At 42.7% G+C, this 16,952-nt stretch overlaps 1 protein-coding gene across 1 annotated transcript in view; it reads left to right on the top strand.

The window, feature by feature from the left end:
• The window catches only part of wdr11 (WD repeat domain 11), a 141,471-nt gene that overhangs the window by 101,973 nt on the left and 22,546 nt on the right, over positions 1-16,952 (top strand). Inside the window, exon 23 of the mRNA XM_020481331.2 lies at positions 12,366-12,555. Within this exon, the coding sequence (XP_020336920.2) occupies positions 12,366-12,555 (190 nt within the window). The remainder of the gene's footprint in view (positions 1-12,365; positions 12,556-16,952) is intronic.

A 16,952-nucleotide genomic window follows, 5' to 3' on the forward strand; every position in this document is an offset into this window, starting at 1 on the left:
TAGACATTTTAGCAAGAAAAATAAACAAATAGCCAATTTACATTAATATTCAGACCCTTTGCTATGAGAATCGAAATTTGAGCTCAGGTGCATCCTATTGATCATCCTTGAGATGTTTATACAACTTGATTGGAGTCCACCTGTGGTAAATTCAATTGATTGGACAAGATTTGGAAAGGCACACACCGGTCTATTGTTAGATTCAACATTTTGAACATTGAGATATTAAATAAATGATAGAGAAGAAGCATAGAATATTTTTTATTTTATTTTTTATTTCACCTTTATTTAACCAGGTAGGCTAGTTGAGAACAAGTTCTCATTTGCAACTGCGACCTGGCCAAGATAAAGCATAGCAGTGTGAGCATACAACAAAGAGTTACACATGGAGTAAACAATTAACAAGTCAATAACACAGTAGAAAACGAAGGGGGGGTCTATATACAATGTGTGCAAAAGGCATGAGGAGGTAGGCAAATAATTACAATTTTGCAGATTAACACTGGAGTGATAAAAGATCAGATGGTCATGTACAGGTAGAGATATTGGTGTGCAGAAGAGCAGAAAAGTAAATAAATAAAAACAGTACGGGGATGAGGTAGGTGAAAAGGGTGGGCTATTTACCAATAGACTATGTACAGCTGCAGCGATCGGTTAGCTGCTCAGATAGCTGATGTTTGAAGTTGGTGAGGGAGATAAAAGTCTCCAACTTCAGCGATTTTTGCAATTCGTTCCAGTCACAGGCAGCAGAGTACTGGAACGAAAGGCGGCCAAATGAGGTGTTGGCTTTAGGGATGATCAGTGAGATACACCTGCTGGAGCGCGTGCTACGGATGGGTGTTGCCATCGTGACCAGTGAGCTGAGATAAGGCGGAGCTTTACCTAGCATAGACTTGTAGATGACCTGGAGCCAGTGGGTCTGGCGACGAATATGTAGCGAGGGCCAGCCGACTAGAGCATACAAGTCGCAGTGGTGGGTAGTATAAGGTGCTTTAGTGACAAAACGGATGGCACTGTGATAGACTGCATCCAGTTTGCTGAGTAGAGTGTTGGAAGCCATTTTGTAGATGACATCGCCGAAGTCGAGGATCGGTAGGATAGTCAGTTTTACTAGGGTAAGCTTGGCGGCTTGAGTGAAGGAGGCTTTGTTGCGGAATAGAAAGCCGACTCTTGATTTGATTTTCGATTGGAGATGTTTGATATGAGTCTGGAAGGAGAGTTTGCAGTCTAGCCAGACACCTAGGTACTTATAGACGTCCACATATTCTAGGTCGGAACCATCCAGGGTGGTGATGCTAGTCGGGCATGCAGGTGCAGGCAGCGACCGGTTGAAAAGCATGCATTTGGTTTTACTAGCGTTTAAGAGCAGTTGGAGGCCACGGAAGGAGTGTTGTATGGCATTGAAGCTTGTTTGGAGGTTAGATAGCACAGTGTCCAAAGACGGGCCGAAAGTATATAGAATGGTGTCGTCTGCGTAGAGGTGGATCAGGGAATCGCCCGCAGCAAGAGCAACATCATTGATATACACAGAGAAAAGAGTCGGCCCGAGAATTGAACCCTGTGGCACCCCCATAGAGACTGCCAGAGGACCGGACAGCATGCCCTCCGATTTGACACACTGAACTCTGTCTGCAAAGTAATTGGTGAACCAGGCAAGGCAGTCATCCGAAAAACCGAGGCTACTGAGTCTGCCGATAAGAATATGGTGATTGACAGAGTCGAAAGCCTTGGCAAGGTCGATGAAGACGGCTGCACAGTACTGTCTTTTATCGATGGCGGTTATGATGTCGTTTAGTACCTTGAGTGTGGCTGAGGTGCACCCATGACCGGCTCGGAAACCAGATTGCACAGCGGAGAAGGTACGGTGGGATTCGAGATGGTCAGTGACCTGTTTGTTGACTTGGCTTTCGAAGACCTTAGATAGGCAGGGCAGGATGGATATAGGTCTGTAACAGTTTGGGTCCAGGGTGTCTCCCCCTTTGAAGAGGGGGATGACTGCGGCAGCTTTCCAATCCTTGGGGATCTCAGACGAGATGAAAGAGAGGTTGAACAGGCTGGTAATAGGGGTTGCGACAATGGTGGCAGATAGTTTCAGAAATAGAGGGTCCAGATTGTCAAGCCCAGCTGATTTAGGAGTGAAAGAGACTGGGTTTTATGTCAGATGTTAATGGTTCTCTATAGAAAGACGGATGGCTTTAGAATGTGTTGTGGGTGGACTGGAGGAGTGCAATGTGTTGATATAGGGGAGACAGATGGACATCTGTGGATTAGGTGAAGGAGGGGTTGAGGTCAGATCCCCTGAAGGGAGTAATAATGGTTTAGTATCCTGCTACTCTTTCCTTGTAGAACCATAAGATGTAAGGATTGGAGAGGAGGAATGTCTTAAGTGGGATATATACAGTTGAAGTCAGAAGTTTACATACACTTAGGTTGGAGTCATTAAAACTAGTTTTTCAACCACAACCCCACAAATTTCTTGTTAACAAACTATAGTTTTGGCAAGTCGGTGAGGACATCTACCTTGTGCATGACACAAGTATAATTTTCCAACAATTGTTTACACACAGATCATTTCACTTGTAATTCACTCTATCACAATTCCAGTGGGTCAGAATTTTACATGCACTAAGTTGACTGTTGTAACTACCCATCCCGTGTCCGGGATCGTTGTCATCATCTGGGGCGGCAGGGTAGCCTAGTGGTTAGAGCGTTGGACTAGTAACCGAAAGGTTGCAAGTTCGAATCCCTGAGCTGACAAGGTCGCTCTGTCGTTCTGCCCCTGAACAGGCAGTTAACCCACTGTTCCTAGGCCGTCATTGAAAATAAGAATTTGTTCTTAACTGACTTGCCTAGTAAAATAAATATTAAAAAAAAATTGCTTAACGCAACAGACATAAATATTACTAGAAAATATTCCTATTCATGAAATCACAAGTGCGTCTATCAAATGGACCCCAAGCAAACTTCCAAAGTTGTGACAAAATGGCTTAAGGACATCAAAGTCAAGGTATTAGAGTGGCCATCACAAATCCCTGATCTCAATCCTATAGAAAATGTGTGGGCAGAACTGAAAAAGCGTGTGTGAGCAAGGAGGCCTACAAACCTGACTCAGTTACACTGGCTCAAATAAGTACCAAACACTATTTTCAAGGTCCCACAGTTGACAGTGCATGTCAGAGCCATAACCAAATCATGAGGTCGAAGGGATTGTCAATGAAGCTCCGATACAGGATTGTGTTGAGGCGCAGATCTGAGGAAGGGTACCAAAAAATGTCTGCAGCATTGAAGGGCCCCAACAACACGGTGGCCTCCATTATTCTTAAATGGAAGACGTTTGGAACCACCAAGACTCTTCCTAGAGCTGGCCACCCAGCCAAACTGAGCAAGGGCCTTGGTCAGGGAGTTGACCAATAACCAATGACTAATGACAGAGCTTCAGAGTTCCTCTGTGGAGATGGGAGAACCTTCCAGAAGGACAACCATCTCTGCAGCACTCCACAAATCAGGCCTAGAGTGGCCAGACAGAAACCTCTCCTCACTAAAAGGCACATGACAGCCCACTTGGAGTTTGCCAAAAGGCACCTAAATGACTCTGACCATGAGAAATAATAGTCTTTGGTCTGTTGAAACAAAGATTGAACTCTTTGGCCTGAATGCCAAGTGTCACTTCTGGAGGAAACCTGGGACCATCCCTACGGTGAAGCATGATGGTTGCAGCATCATGCTGTGGGGAGGTTTTTCAGCAGCAGGGATCAAGGGAAAGATGAGCAGAGAAAAGTACAGAGTGTTCCTTGATGAAAACCAGCTCCAGAGCACTCAGGACCTCACACTGGGTTCCAGTACAACGACAGTCGTACAGTCCTCCAGTATGACGACCCTAAGCATACAGCCAGGACAACACAGGAGTGGCTTCGGTACAAGTCTCTGAATATCCTTGAATGAATGGGAGAAAATACAGGTGTGTCAAGCTTGTAGCGGCATACCCATTAGATTCGAGGCTGTAATCGCTGCCAAAGGTGCTTCAATAAAGTACTTTGTAAAGGGTGTAAATTCTTATGTAAATGTGATGTTCTTGTTTTTTTATTTATACATTTGCAAAAATGTCTAAAAACCTGTTTCTGGTTTGTCGTTATGGGGTATTGTGTGTAGTTTGAGGGAAAAACTATTTAATCAATTTCAGAATAAGGCTGTAACGTAACAATATATGGAAAAAGTATAGGGTTTTTATTAATTTCTGAATTCACTGTACCTGCATATTATTAATGTTAGCGCTCCGTGTACATTTAACTTCTTGACGCTACCCATCCCTGTCGCGTGATCATTTTCGTCAGCAACAGCTGAATAGCATAATGCTACATTCAAATAATATTACTAAAAAAATATTAATATTCATGAAATCACAAGTGCAATTTTGCAAAACAGCTTAGTCTTTTGTTAATCCACCTGTCATCTCAGATTTTGAAATTATGCTTTACAGTGAAAGCAATCCAAGCGTTTGTAAGTTTATCGATAGCCTAGCATAGCATTATGTACACTTAGCATCAGGAAGCTTGATCACGAAAATCAGAAAAGCACTCAAATTAACCGTTTACCTTTGATCTTCGGATGTTTTCACTCACAAGGCCACCCAGTTACACAACAAATGTTCCTTTTGTTCCATAAAGATTATTTTCATACCCAAAATACCTCCGTTTGTTTGTCGCGTTATGTTCAGAAATCCACAGGAAAGAGCGGTCACGACAACGCAGACAGAAATTCCAAATAGTCTCCATAATGTCCACAGAAACATGTCAAACATTTTTATAATCATTCCTCAGGTTGTTTTTAAAATATATATTCGATAATATATCAACCGAGTGTGTAGGTTTTTCAATAACACCGGGTGGAACAATGGCCGCTTTAATCTGTAACGCAAAAACTCACTCTGAGAGCCCCCACCTTCCACTTACGCAATGTGATCTTTCACGCTAATTTTTTCAAAATAAAAGCCTGAAACTATGTCTAAAGACTGACACCTTAGGGAAGCCAAAGAAAAGGAATCTGGTTGATAACCCTTTAAATGGAGGATAGACATGCATAGGAACAGAAGGGTTTCAAAATAAGAGGCACTTCCTGATTGGATTTTCCTCAGGGTTTTGCCTGCAATATCAGTTCTGTTATACTCACAGACAATATTTTGACAGTTTTGGAAACTTTAGTGTTTTCTATCCTAATCTGTCAATTATATGCATATTCTAGCATCTGGTCCTGAGAAATAGGCCATTTACTTTGGGAAGGTTATTTTTCCAAACATAAAAATAGTGCCACCTAGTTTCAAGAGGTTTTAAGGGCTATCCGTGCCAACCTGTTTTGAGCCAATTGTTATTTTCCGAGGTCCCTCTTTGTGACAAAACTAGAGCATGTGTAGTACCTGCTGTGTTGATATAGTTTTTAAAAAGGCAGAGCAGTGCTTTATTATGGACGGACTTGGCCCATTTTAGCTAATGTTGTATCAACTTATTTTAACCATGACATTTTACAATCCAGTGCTATTCTAAGCAGTTCTGTCACTTCAACTTGCTCAATTTCCACGTTATTTATTACAATATTTAGTTGAGGTTAAATGTTTCGTGAATTATTTGTCCTAAATACAATGTCATTTGAAATATTTAGGAATAGCTTAACCTTTGCCACCCATTCTGAAACTAACTGCAGCTCTTTAAGTGTGCAGGGATTTCACTCGCTGTAGTAGCTGACATTTTTTTGTGTTGAGTCATCCGCATTCATACACATTGGCTTTACTCAAGGCCGTGGCATGACATTAGTAAAGATAGAAAACATGAATGTGCCTAAGCAGCTGCCATGGGGAATTCCTGATTCTTTGGATTATGTTGGAGAGGCTTCCAATAAAGAACACCCTCTGTGTTCTGTTAAACCGGTAAGGGAGACCCCCAAGAAATTGACAAAAATGAGTGTCATCTTATTGGCATTGGGCGAATCATCTACACGATCGCAAATACCACTCTTAATGGACGGCAGTTTATCAAGACCATATTGCAACCGGAACATTGCAAATGCCAAGTGTCATAAACCAAAAATCCCATAGGGGGTGAGCTCGCTCACCATAGGATTTCATATGGGAAATGGTCATAAATTCAGGTCTCAAGGTTGAAAATGTCAAAATCTAAATTATACGGGGGTTGTCAATTATACGTATGTAGTAACCATATGGACATACTTTTGTCTTATTTTATTGAGTTTGTCCATTTGCCATATATGATCATAGGAAGTTGGCTTCTGAACCCAAAAGTCAGTGAACCATGTCCCAATGGCATATATACTGACCAAATGATAAATATATCACTGTTAAGCCCTGAATCAACCTAGAAGGTATATGTGTCATATTTGATCATAGGAAGTCAGAATTTCTCGTTGGTGTTGATTCAGCATGTCCATGTCATAATGGGAATTCCTTATGAATATACACTGCTCAAAAAAATAAAGGGAACACTTAAACAACACAATGTAACTCCAAATCAATCACACTTCTGTGAAATCAAACTGTCCACTTAGGAAGCAACACTGATTGACAATAAATTTTGCATGCTGTTGTGCAAATGGAATCGACAACAGGTGGAAATTATAGGCAATTAGCAAGACACCCCCAATAAAGGAGTGGTTCTGCAGGTGGGGACCACAGACCACTTCTCAGTTCCTATGCTTCCTGGCTGGTGTTTTGGTCACTTTTGAATGCTGGCGGTGCTTTCACTCTAGTGGTAGCATGAGTCGGAGTCTACAACCCACACAAGTGGCTCAGGTAGTGCAGCTCATCCAGGATGGGACATCAATGCGAGCTGTGGCAAGAAGGTTTGCTGTGTCTGTCAGCGTTGTGTCCAGAGCATGGAGGCGCTACCAGAAGACAGGCCAGTACATCAGGAGACGTGGAGGAGGCCGTAGTTGGGCAACAACCCAGCAGCAGGACCGCTACCTCCACCTTTGTGCAAGGAGGAGCACTGCCAGAGCCCTGCAAAATGACCTCCAGCAGGCCACAAAAGTGCATGTGTCTGCAACAGACTCCATGAGGGTGGTATGAGGGCCCGATGTCCACATGTGGGGTTTGTGCTTACAGCCCAACACCGTGTAGGACGTTTGGCATTTTCCAGAGAACACCAAGATTGGCAAATTCGCCACTGGCGCCCTGTGCTCTTCACAGATGAAAGCAGGTTCACATTGAGCACGTGACAGAGTCTGGAGACGCCGTGGAGAAAGTTCTGCTGCCTGCAACATCCTCCAGCATGACCGGTTTGGCGGTGGGTCAATCATGGTGTGGGGTGGCATTTCTTTGGGGGGGGGGGGCCGCACAGCCCTCCATGTGCTCGCCAGAATTAGCCTGACTGCCATTAGGTACCGAGATGAGATCCTCAGACCCCTTGTGAGACCATATGCTGGTGCGGTTGGCCCTGGGTTCCTCCTAATGCCAGACAATGCTAGACCTCATGTGGCTGGAGTGTGTCAGCAGTTCCTGCAAGAGGAAGGCATTGATGCTATGGACTGGCCTGCCTGTTCCCCAGACCTGAATCCAATTGAGCACATCTGGGACATCATGTCTCGCTCTATCCACCAACGCACCACAGACTATCCAGGAGTTGGCGGATGCTTTAGTCCAGGTCTGGGAGGAGATCCCTCAGGAGACCATCCGCCACCTCATCAGGAGCATGCCCAGGCGTTGTAGGGAGGTCATACAGGCACGTGGAGGCCACACACACTACTGAGCCTCATTTTGACTTGTTTTAAGGACATTACATCAAAGTTGGATCAGCATGTAGTGTGGTTTTCCACTTTCATTTTGAGTGTGACTCCAAATCCAGACCTCCATGGGTTGATAAATTTGATTTCCATTGATCATTTTTGTGTGATTTCGTTGTCAGCACATTCAACTATGTAAAGAAAAAAGTATTTAATAAGAATATTTCATTCATTCAGATCTAGGATGTGTTATTTTAGTGTTCCCTTTATTTTTTTGAGCAGTGTATTTTGGCAATAGACACTGTCAACTTGCAGAAGGGCATGTTCACACTGACAATATAGTGTATGTGTAATGGACACTGTCCAATCGCTCGTTGTTTTCAGCCTGTCCATTTGGTGATGGTAAATACCTTATTAAATAGATTGGAAATGTACACTGTCCACGTACAATGCTTTACAATGGGAATTTACCAACTAATATACTGCAGAAATGCCCAATTGACTGGCTCGTTGAACTCGGGATGGCCGAGCAATGATAGTGGTTCCTCTCCATCACTCGTTGATCTTGATTTCAGCCTGTCCATTTGGTGATGGTAAATCCCTCATTTAAAACATTGGAAATGTACGCTGTCCATTTGCAACATAAAATGTACAATTCCAATATATTATACTGCCATCAAGTCAGCCATTAGTCAATAATACTAACACCAAACTCACTTTCTCCAACTCTTTTAGAAGCTAACTGTCACGTATTTCAGAGCCGGCCCACAATTCATATCGCCTTCTGTAAAACCATATAAAAACCTGCAAAAACATAGTTACATTCGAGCTGCGGGTCCAGTTCTGACATTATGTATATGCCAAACTGAGGCGACCCAAATCCAAAATGGTCACATTCGGAGGCCGAGCTATGACCTTAATTAATGCTAAAAATTAACTTGTTTTCTGGGTTGCTAAAGGCTCCATGAATGAGCTATCAGCCAGAAATGTGTAGGGTCAGTCTCTTCTAAATATCATCATTTTCGCGATGTTAAAAATGAATTGAATACATTGCAAATGGACGAGGCTGTTTCTCGGTCTGGGAACCTTCTAGAGCCACATAACTCACCATGCACTACCAGATTAAGCTCTAGAACAGGTTTATAAAGTTTCGGAGCTCTAGGTCTGACGGTTCTTTGATGGTTCAAACGCAGGTATCTATTGCAGGCTCTGTGTGTTTGTAAGCCCCACACTGTGTCACTCCATCCTGGGTGGGTGGGTGTGTGTGACCTTTATAACACTTCGAAACAGCCTCTATGACCCCAATTTAAGGTGCTTCTGGTTGTCACAGAAGCTGAAAGTAAACACATATCCTCTTACATAATCCCAAGTCCTTACGTTAAGAACTGACTGATTTACAGAGGGTTGAATGCAGTGTTTTTCACTAACTGTAGTTTGTGAAATCAAAGCACTTTTAGGTTCAATTTAACCACTTCTGGTTGCTCCAGGAAGCTTAAAATCAACACAGGTAATCCTCATAGTGGCCTGATGGATTGTCATTGAAGACAGTTTTATATGTTAAGTGTTAATTCCACATGGTCAAGGTTAGGCTTTCACAGATCGGGAGGACCTTGGGAACGTTCCTGTGGTTGAATTAGCCTTAATGGTTCTGCCATTGTCACCAAAAAGCACCTCAAATGTAGGGCAGGCTTCATTTTGGGCCTACTTTTTTGCACACTCGCTACGGTCAGACTGAGCGAGCTACGGTCAAGTGGGGCATCTCCTTGAACTCGACATGGCCTAGAAACTAGGCTGATGCCATTTGTTTCCCTTTCTGTGATGATTTAAGCCTGCACATTTCTGGATTTCAGCTGTATTTGATGGTAAAGTAAAGGGGACCATTCAATCTTTTCACGTTGATGTTCACCCAACCTCCCCCCGATGAGCCCATTGAAAATGGTGTGTCTCTGTGACCCAGAGGCAGAGATATGTCCAAAGCATCATTAAATCACTAGTAGTCAGGCTTCATTTCAGGCCTACAATTAGCGTGGTCGCTGCGTTCAGACCGAGGGAGCTACGGTCAAGTAGGGCATCTCCTCTAGGCACGGCCTAGAGACTACGGTGATGCCATTTGCCAACACTTTCAGTGTTGATTTCAGCATGTCCGTTTGGTGTTGTTTCATCACTGTTTAAATGTATTGGTAATGGACAATAAGTCAGCCATCAAGTCAATAAGATATCATACTGACACCAAACTGATACATACTGACACCAATCCCCAATTTGGCCAACTCGTTTAGAAGCCAAATATCACATATTTCAGAGGCGGTTCTTTGATGGTTCGAACGCAGGTAACTATTGTAGGCTCTGTGTGTCTTTAAGCCCCGCACTGTGTCACTCCATATTGACTGTATTTGTGAGTACAGAAAATCTCCAAAACCCGCCTTAAGTTCTTGACGCACCCATCCCGTTAGAGGGATCATTTTCATCAACATACGCTCAATTGCAGAGCGCCAAATTCAAATTAAATGACTAAAGATATTTAATTTACATAAAATTACAAGTGCAATATAGCAAAACACAGCTTAGCTTGTTGTTAATCCACTTGGCATGTCAGATTTCAATAAAGCTTTTCGGCGAAAGCATAACAAGCGTTTATGTAAGAACATCTCTCTCAGTAGACAAAATATTACAAACAGCTAGCAGCCAAGTAGAGATTGGTCACGAAAGTCAGAAAAGCAATAAATTAAATCGCTTACCTTTGATGATCTTCGGATGTTTGCACACACGAGACTCCCAGTTACACAATAAATGTTCCTTTTGTTCCATAAAGATTATTTTTCTATCCAAAATACCTCCGTTTGTTTGGCGTGTTATGTTTGCAGACATAAATTCCAAATAGTATCCGTAAAGTGCTTAGAAAGATGTCAAATGTTTTTTATAATCAATCCTCTGTTTTTTTTTACAATATATAATCGATAATATGTCAACCGGAATGTAGCTTCTTCCATAGGCGAGAGAGAGAAAATGGCTGTTGCGCATGAAAAACTCTGCTGGCACCCAGCCATCAACTGACGCGATGGATTCTTTCTTGCTAATTTTTCAAAATGAAAGCCTGAAACTATGTCTAAAGACTGTTCACAGCTTGAGGAAGCCATGGGAAAAGGAATCTGGTTAATATCCCTTTAAATGGAGGCAAGGCATCCAATGGAACAGAGAGCTTTCAGGAAAATCAGCACTTCCTTGTTGGATTTTCCTCAGGTTTTCGCCTGCAATATCAGTTCTGTTATACTCACAGACAATATTTTGACAGTTTTGGAAACTTTAGAGTGTTTTCTATCCTAATCGGAGAATTATATGCATTTTCTAGTTTCTGGGCCTGAGAAATGGGGGCGTTCCATGACGCCGATGCAATGTCTGTGCTCATGGGGGCGTGGCCACTGACTTGGTTAAAACTTCATATGAAAAACAATTCTCTCATTTAGAAGGCCACATTATATACCACATTATATATTCTCACATATAGTTTCATATTTAATCATATACATATCCCCACATTTGAATGTGGATCTGATCACTGACAATTATACCCATACCGTCTTTAGCTACATCATAAATTATTAACACATTCGACAGGATTGTTCTTTAAATACACACAGACCATTTCAAATGTTTGGAATACAGAAATACTGTTTAATTATTCAACCTTTTGATGTTACCGTACTGCATTGTCTCTCTTTGTGGTAACAAGGGGATTTAACTTCCATTTCTGAGAGTGGGGGGGGGAGGTTTCCTGCAGGTTTTTATGACCATCATAAAACTGGAAAGAGGTGGCGCCTATGATCCTCCCCCCAAGGGCCTGTCGTGACACAGCTTTAATGTATATGGCCTGATATCATCAGGTATATCCTTGTTTAAATTAATAGCCGACGACATTGGTGTCATATTGGCTCAAATAGGATGGCAGGGAAATTGGAATGTCACATTGAGCTCCAACCATTAGTGCTAAGTCAGGAGATCTAGCTTTGTCTAAACTTAACTTTACACCCTCAAGCTTACATAAACCTGCAGAAGCAATCTGCTCTGAACTATGATTCATGTTTTTAACCCATTTTGACTGTTCTAAACCCACCAAGCCCGAGAATCCCCAAGGACTCTCCTTTTCAGAAGACAAATGCACATTAAGGTTCTTGCACTCACATTAAACTTTACAATAGTGGTTTGATGTTCGTGTACCCCTTTGCTAGGGGGGTAGCCTAGCAACGGTTAGATATTGCACTGTGAACATTTTTAAAAAGCATTTAGCAGAAAGATGGAGTAGAACGACGAATTGATGTGGGGATGGTTTCATGCAGAACTGGTGCGGTCATTAGTGGTTGATCCATTTTTGCTATCACAACGAACGTTTCAAAACCAAGTGCAATCAGGGTCTTCATTAGGACACACTGTACCAGGACGTTGTGCAAACAAAAACGAGCGTTTCTTATCGGAGCCCCTGGTAGTGCATCCCTGTTTCGGCACACCCTAGCAAAAAAAGAAAAAATGCAATGTAAAACAAATCAAGGGGTTCCTTAATGGACACTCACAGGTAATCCTTTCCTGTTTCCGTTTTATTTCGTTTCGTGCCTAATGAACACTGGCATGGTTGTGTCCCAATGCAGGCTGTTTGGGGACGAGTCGGACCTGCAGTTCTGGACGGTGGCAGCCCACTACCTCCAGTCGTTCGCCCAGGCTCGCCACCTCAGTGTGCCCGTCCCCGAGGGCCAGACCCCAGCCGAGGGGACCCAGGCCACCCCACAGGGCCACCTGGACATCTACCACGACACCCTGTGTGAGAGCTTCTACTTCCAGGTGAGCGAAAGAATGGACAAATGGACGTTAGGATGTTTTTTTTTATTAGGCAGTATGCCTTGTATAACACACTGGAAGCTAGTTGAGGGAGAAATTGGAGAACAGGCTCATTGAAGGCGGGAATGAAATTAATGTGGATACCATTCCATTCCAGGAATTGCAATCAGCCCATCCTCCAATTTAAAGTGACACCAGCATCCACTCGTCTAACAAATCAATGTGTTGTCTCTACAAGGGATTTATTCTAGTTAACGTCCAAGGAGGTGGGCATCAGTGTTTGAGAGTTAATGGGTATATACCATTACATTTGTCAAACTGTCAACACCACAGGTTGTATTGGCCCCAGACCACATAGTAATTCCTCTAGCAGACAGTCCCCTGTGACCTCAGCCATTCTGCCGAGTTGGCAGTTTTGACCGGTTAATACACACAGTCACACAAACCGCCGACTGCCCTCCCTCGTCCCTTGTTTGTGGTGTGCTCTGTAATTTCCAGTATCCCTTTGCCTTTGCAGAGGAGATGGGGGAGGAGTGAAAAAATAGGAGTGTAGGGCTTAGGAGAAAACTGAATAGTTGGATGGAGAAGAGAAGAGTGCCCTGAGAAACAATCCAGCAAGGCGGGTGGATTTTTTCAACCTTAATAATTGATTGGATCCTGTCTGTGTGTATCCCAAATTGCACCCTATTCCCTTTATAATGTACTACTTTTTACCAGAGCTGTTTGTGCCCCAAGTCAAAATTTGTGCACTTGCACTATATAGGGAATAAGCTGCCATTTTGGACACAGGAGGGTTAGGATTCAGGAGGTGTGCTAAATCGGTGTTCATTGATTGGCATGTCTCTGTTATGTCTGTCGCATGACTGGGTGACATGGCAACCACGTGACAACCAGACTCAGCTGTGATCCACCCGCTTGTCAGTTGCCAAGTTGATGGAGAATACTTTTTAATCAGAGATGGTGCATTTGGGCCTTCATGACCGTCACTTTCTTCTGTCGGTCTGTCTAATGGAGATTTCGACCAACATTCTTTTTTTAGGGCCTAGAAAATATCAATCTTGGATTGTACACTAAACAAAAATATAAAAGCAACATGTAAAGTGTAGGCCCCATGTTTCATGAGACCAAATAAAAGATCCCAGAAATGTTCCATCTGCACACAAAAAATATTTCTCTCAAATGTTGTGCACACATTTGTTTACATCCCTGTAAGTGAGCATTTCTCCTTTGCCAAGATAATCCATCCACCTGACAGGTGTGGCATATTAAGAAGCTGATTAAATAGCATGATCATTACACTGATGCACCTTGTGCTGGGGGACAATAAAAGGCAGCTCTAAAATGTGCAGTTTTGTCACACAACACAATGCCACAGATGTCTCAAGATTTGAGGGAGCATGTAATTGGCATGCTGACTGCAGGAATGTCCACCAGAGCTCTTGCCAGAGAACTTAATGTTAATTTCTCTACCATTAGCCGCCTCTAACGTCATTTTGGATCATTTGGCAATACGTCGAACTGGCCTCACAACCGCAGACCACGTGTATGGCATCATGTGGGCAAGCCGTTTGCTGATGTTAACGTTGTGAACAGAGTGCCCTGTGGTGGCGGGGAAGTTATGGTATGGGCAGGCTTAAGCTATGGACATCTAACACAATTGCATTTTGTTGATGGCAGTTTGAATGGACAGAAATACCCCGACAAAATCCTAAGGCCCATTGGAAAGCTTTTTTTTTTTTAAGTATCTGTGACCAACAGATGCATATCAGTCATGTGAAATCCATAGATTAGGGCCTAATGCATTTCAATTGACTGATTTCTTCATATGATTTGTAACTCAGTCAAATCTTTTAAGTTGTTGCATATTGCATTTATTTTTGTTCCGTATATTTCCATGTTCAAAGTGTAATTTAACAATACGTATTATCATAAGAAATGGCATTGACACATAAACCAATTAAGAAAGCTTTTTCTGTTGACTGGTAGTTGTTCTACTCAATACATCAAATAGCCTTCTCAAATACCAGAACTGTTTCCCTAGAAAAATCACTACAATGCTTGAAAGCGTAACAATAATGTCTGGTGCTGCTGGTACACTGTCCATTGTTCACTAGTGTCAAGTCATATCATAGTCTATGGGCTGTATAGATCAAGCTACTCGGAGTTGGAGTGCTGATCTAGGATCAGGACCCCCACAATGTTATTCCTTGTTATCTAAAAGGCAAAACTGATCCAAGATCGGCACTCCTACACTGAGACACTTCAGCTACATGCCCATTGCCCACTAATATCAACATGAAGAAAAATGATCTGCAATATTAGGTAAGATGTGATGAGCTTTCAGTCAAAAATACATTTGTCAGAGTAGTCCAAAATCACCATAACATGAGCCTAATGAGAGGACACTGACAGTCTATGCCTATGGAAGGCTTTTGAACCTACTGAACAATAAGACAAATATTATTATTTGTATTTGGTTTTATGTCCAAAGCAGGTAGTTGACACAGAATTAATCTCTGAATTGAATAAAAGCTCTAGTTACCTATCACAATCGTATCAAGTACATTTTCCCTCAAAAAGTAAAGACAGACATGCGTAACTAGCTCCCCAGCATTTTAAGTAAAACTGCCAAAGAATACTCACCAGCAGTGGAGGCCGGTGAAAGGAGCCATAAGACGATGGGCCCACTGCATTGGCCGGAACAAACAGAACGGTACCAAACATGGACACCACGTTTGACAGTTAACTCCACTCCAACCACCACAATGAGCCTGCTCTCCCACAGGTCCGCCTCACCCGCCTCCACCGCCCACAACATCCAAAAGAAGAAGAAGAATGAATATCCATCATTCTACTTCTCCCTTTTATAATGAAATTGGGCCGCCTCCTATGGAAACACACTTCAGTGCTAGCCACACTCCACCTCCACTTTTTTCGAAGTGATTGAGTGTGAATATAACACTTAACACCCTCCATTGTCTCCACTAAATTTAAAGTAATGGAGTTTCGATATAACACCAAACAAACCTCCATCGACTTCACAAATTTTAAAACAGTCACGTCATGACAGTCCATTATCATTCATGTGATGACTGCTATTCATCGAATAATTACCTACTATGTTTATTACTCGATGAAATGAATCATGTAACAATTAACTCATTAGGAATTTGGGGCACCATGGGAAAAGTTTGTTTCATGATTGACCATTTCCCGAATTAAATCAAGAATATATAGATATAATACCACTCATCAGTTAATAATTTCCTCATATCAGTCTCATTCTGAAGATCGTAGACTCCGTCAATCCGCACAAACCCGGGTCTCACTGATCATTCCGTACCACACAAATTGATTTGGTTATTTATTCACTAATAAGCTAAGTGATAACATAAGATACACATATATACATACGGTATAGGTTATTGAATAGAAACGTAATACAAGTCCCTAGCGGACACTGGTTACCCAAGATATGACACTGGTTACCCAAGATGGAAATATAGAACGAGAGAGAAACAACACTTGGATACATTTGTAAACTATGCTTCGTTTAGCCCTAATACCTTGCCCCAAACTGCCGATCTTATGGGTAAGAAGTAATGTATGTAAACTCAGAAAAAAAAGAAACGTCCTCACTGTCAACTGCGTTTATTTTCAGCAAACTTAACATGTGTAAATATTTGTATGACCATAAGATTCAACAACTGACACAATCTGAACAAGTTCCTTAGACAAATTGAATAATGTGTCCCTGAACAAAGGGGGGTCAAATGAAAATCAAAAGTAACGGTCAGTATCTGGTGTGGCCGCCAGCTGCATGAAGTACTGCAGTGCATCTCCTCCTTGTGGACTACACCAGATTTGCCAGTTCTTGCAGGGAGATGTTACCCCACTCTTCCACCAAGGCACCTGCAAGTTCCCAGACATTTTGGGGTGGAATGGCCCTAGCCCTCACCCTCCGATCCAACAGGTCCCAGACATGCTCAATGGGATTGAGACCTGGGCTCTACGCTGGCCATGGCAGAACACTGACATTCCTGTCTTGCAGGAAATCATGCACAGAACAAGCAGTATGGCTGGTGGCATTGTCATGCTGGAGGGTCATGCCAGGATGAGCCTGCAGGAAGGGTACCACATGAGGGAGGAGGATGTCTTCCCTGTTACGCACAGCATTGAGATTGCCTGCAATGACAACAAGCTCAGTCCGATGATGCTGTGACACCCCGCCCCAGACCATGACGGACCCTCCATCTCCAAATCGATCCCGCTCCAGAGTACAGGCCTCGGTATAACACTCCTTCCTTCGATGATAAACGTGAATCTGACCATCACCCCTGGTGAGACAAAACCGCAACTCATCAGTGAAGAGCACTTTTTGCCAGTCCTGTCTGGTCCAG

The sequence above is a fragment of the Oncorhynchus kisutch genome, linkage group LG4, assembly GCF_002021735.2.
Source record: "Oncorhynchus kisutch isolate 150728-3 linkage group LG4, Okis_V2, whole genome shotgun sequence".
Classification (NCBI taxonomy): domain Eukaryota; kingdom Metazoa; phylum Chordata; class Actinopteri; order Salmoniformes; family Salmonidae; genus Oncorhynchus; species Oncorhynchus kisutch.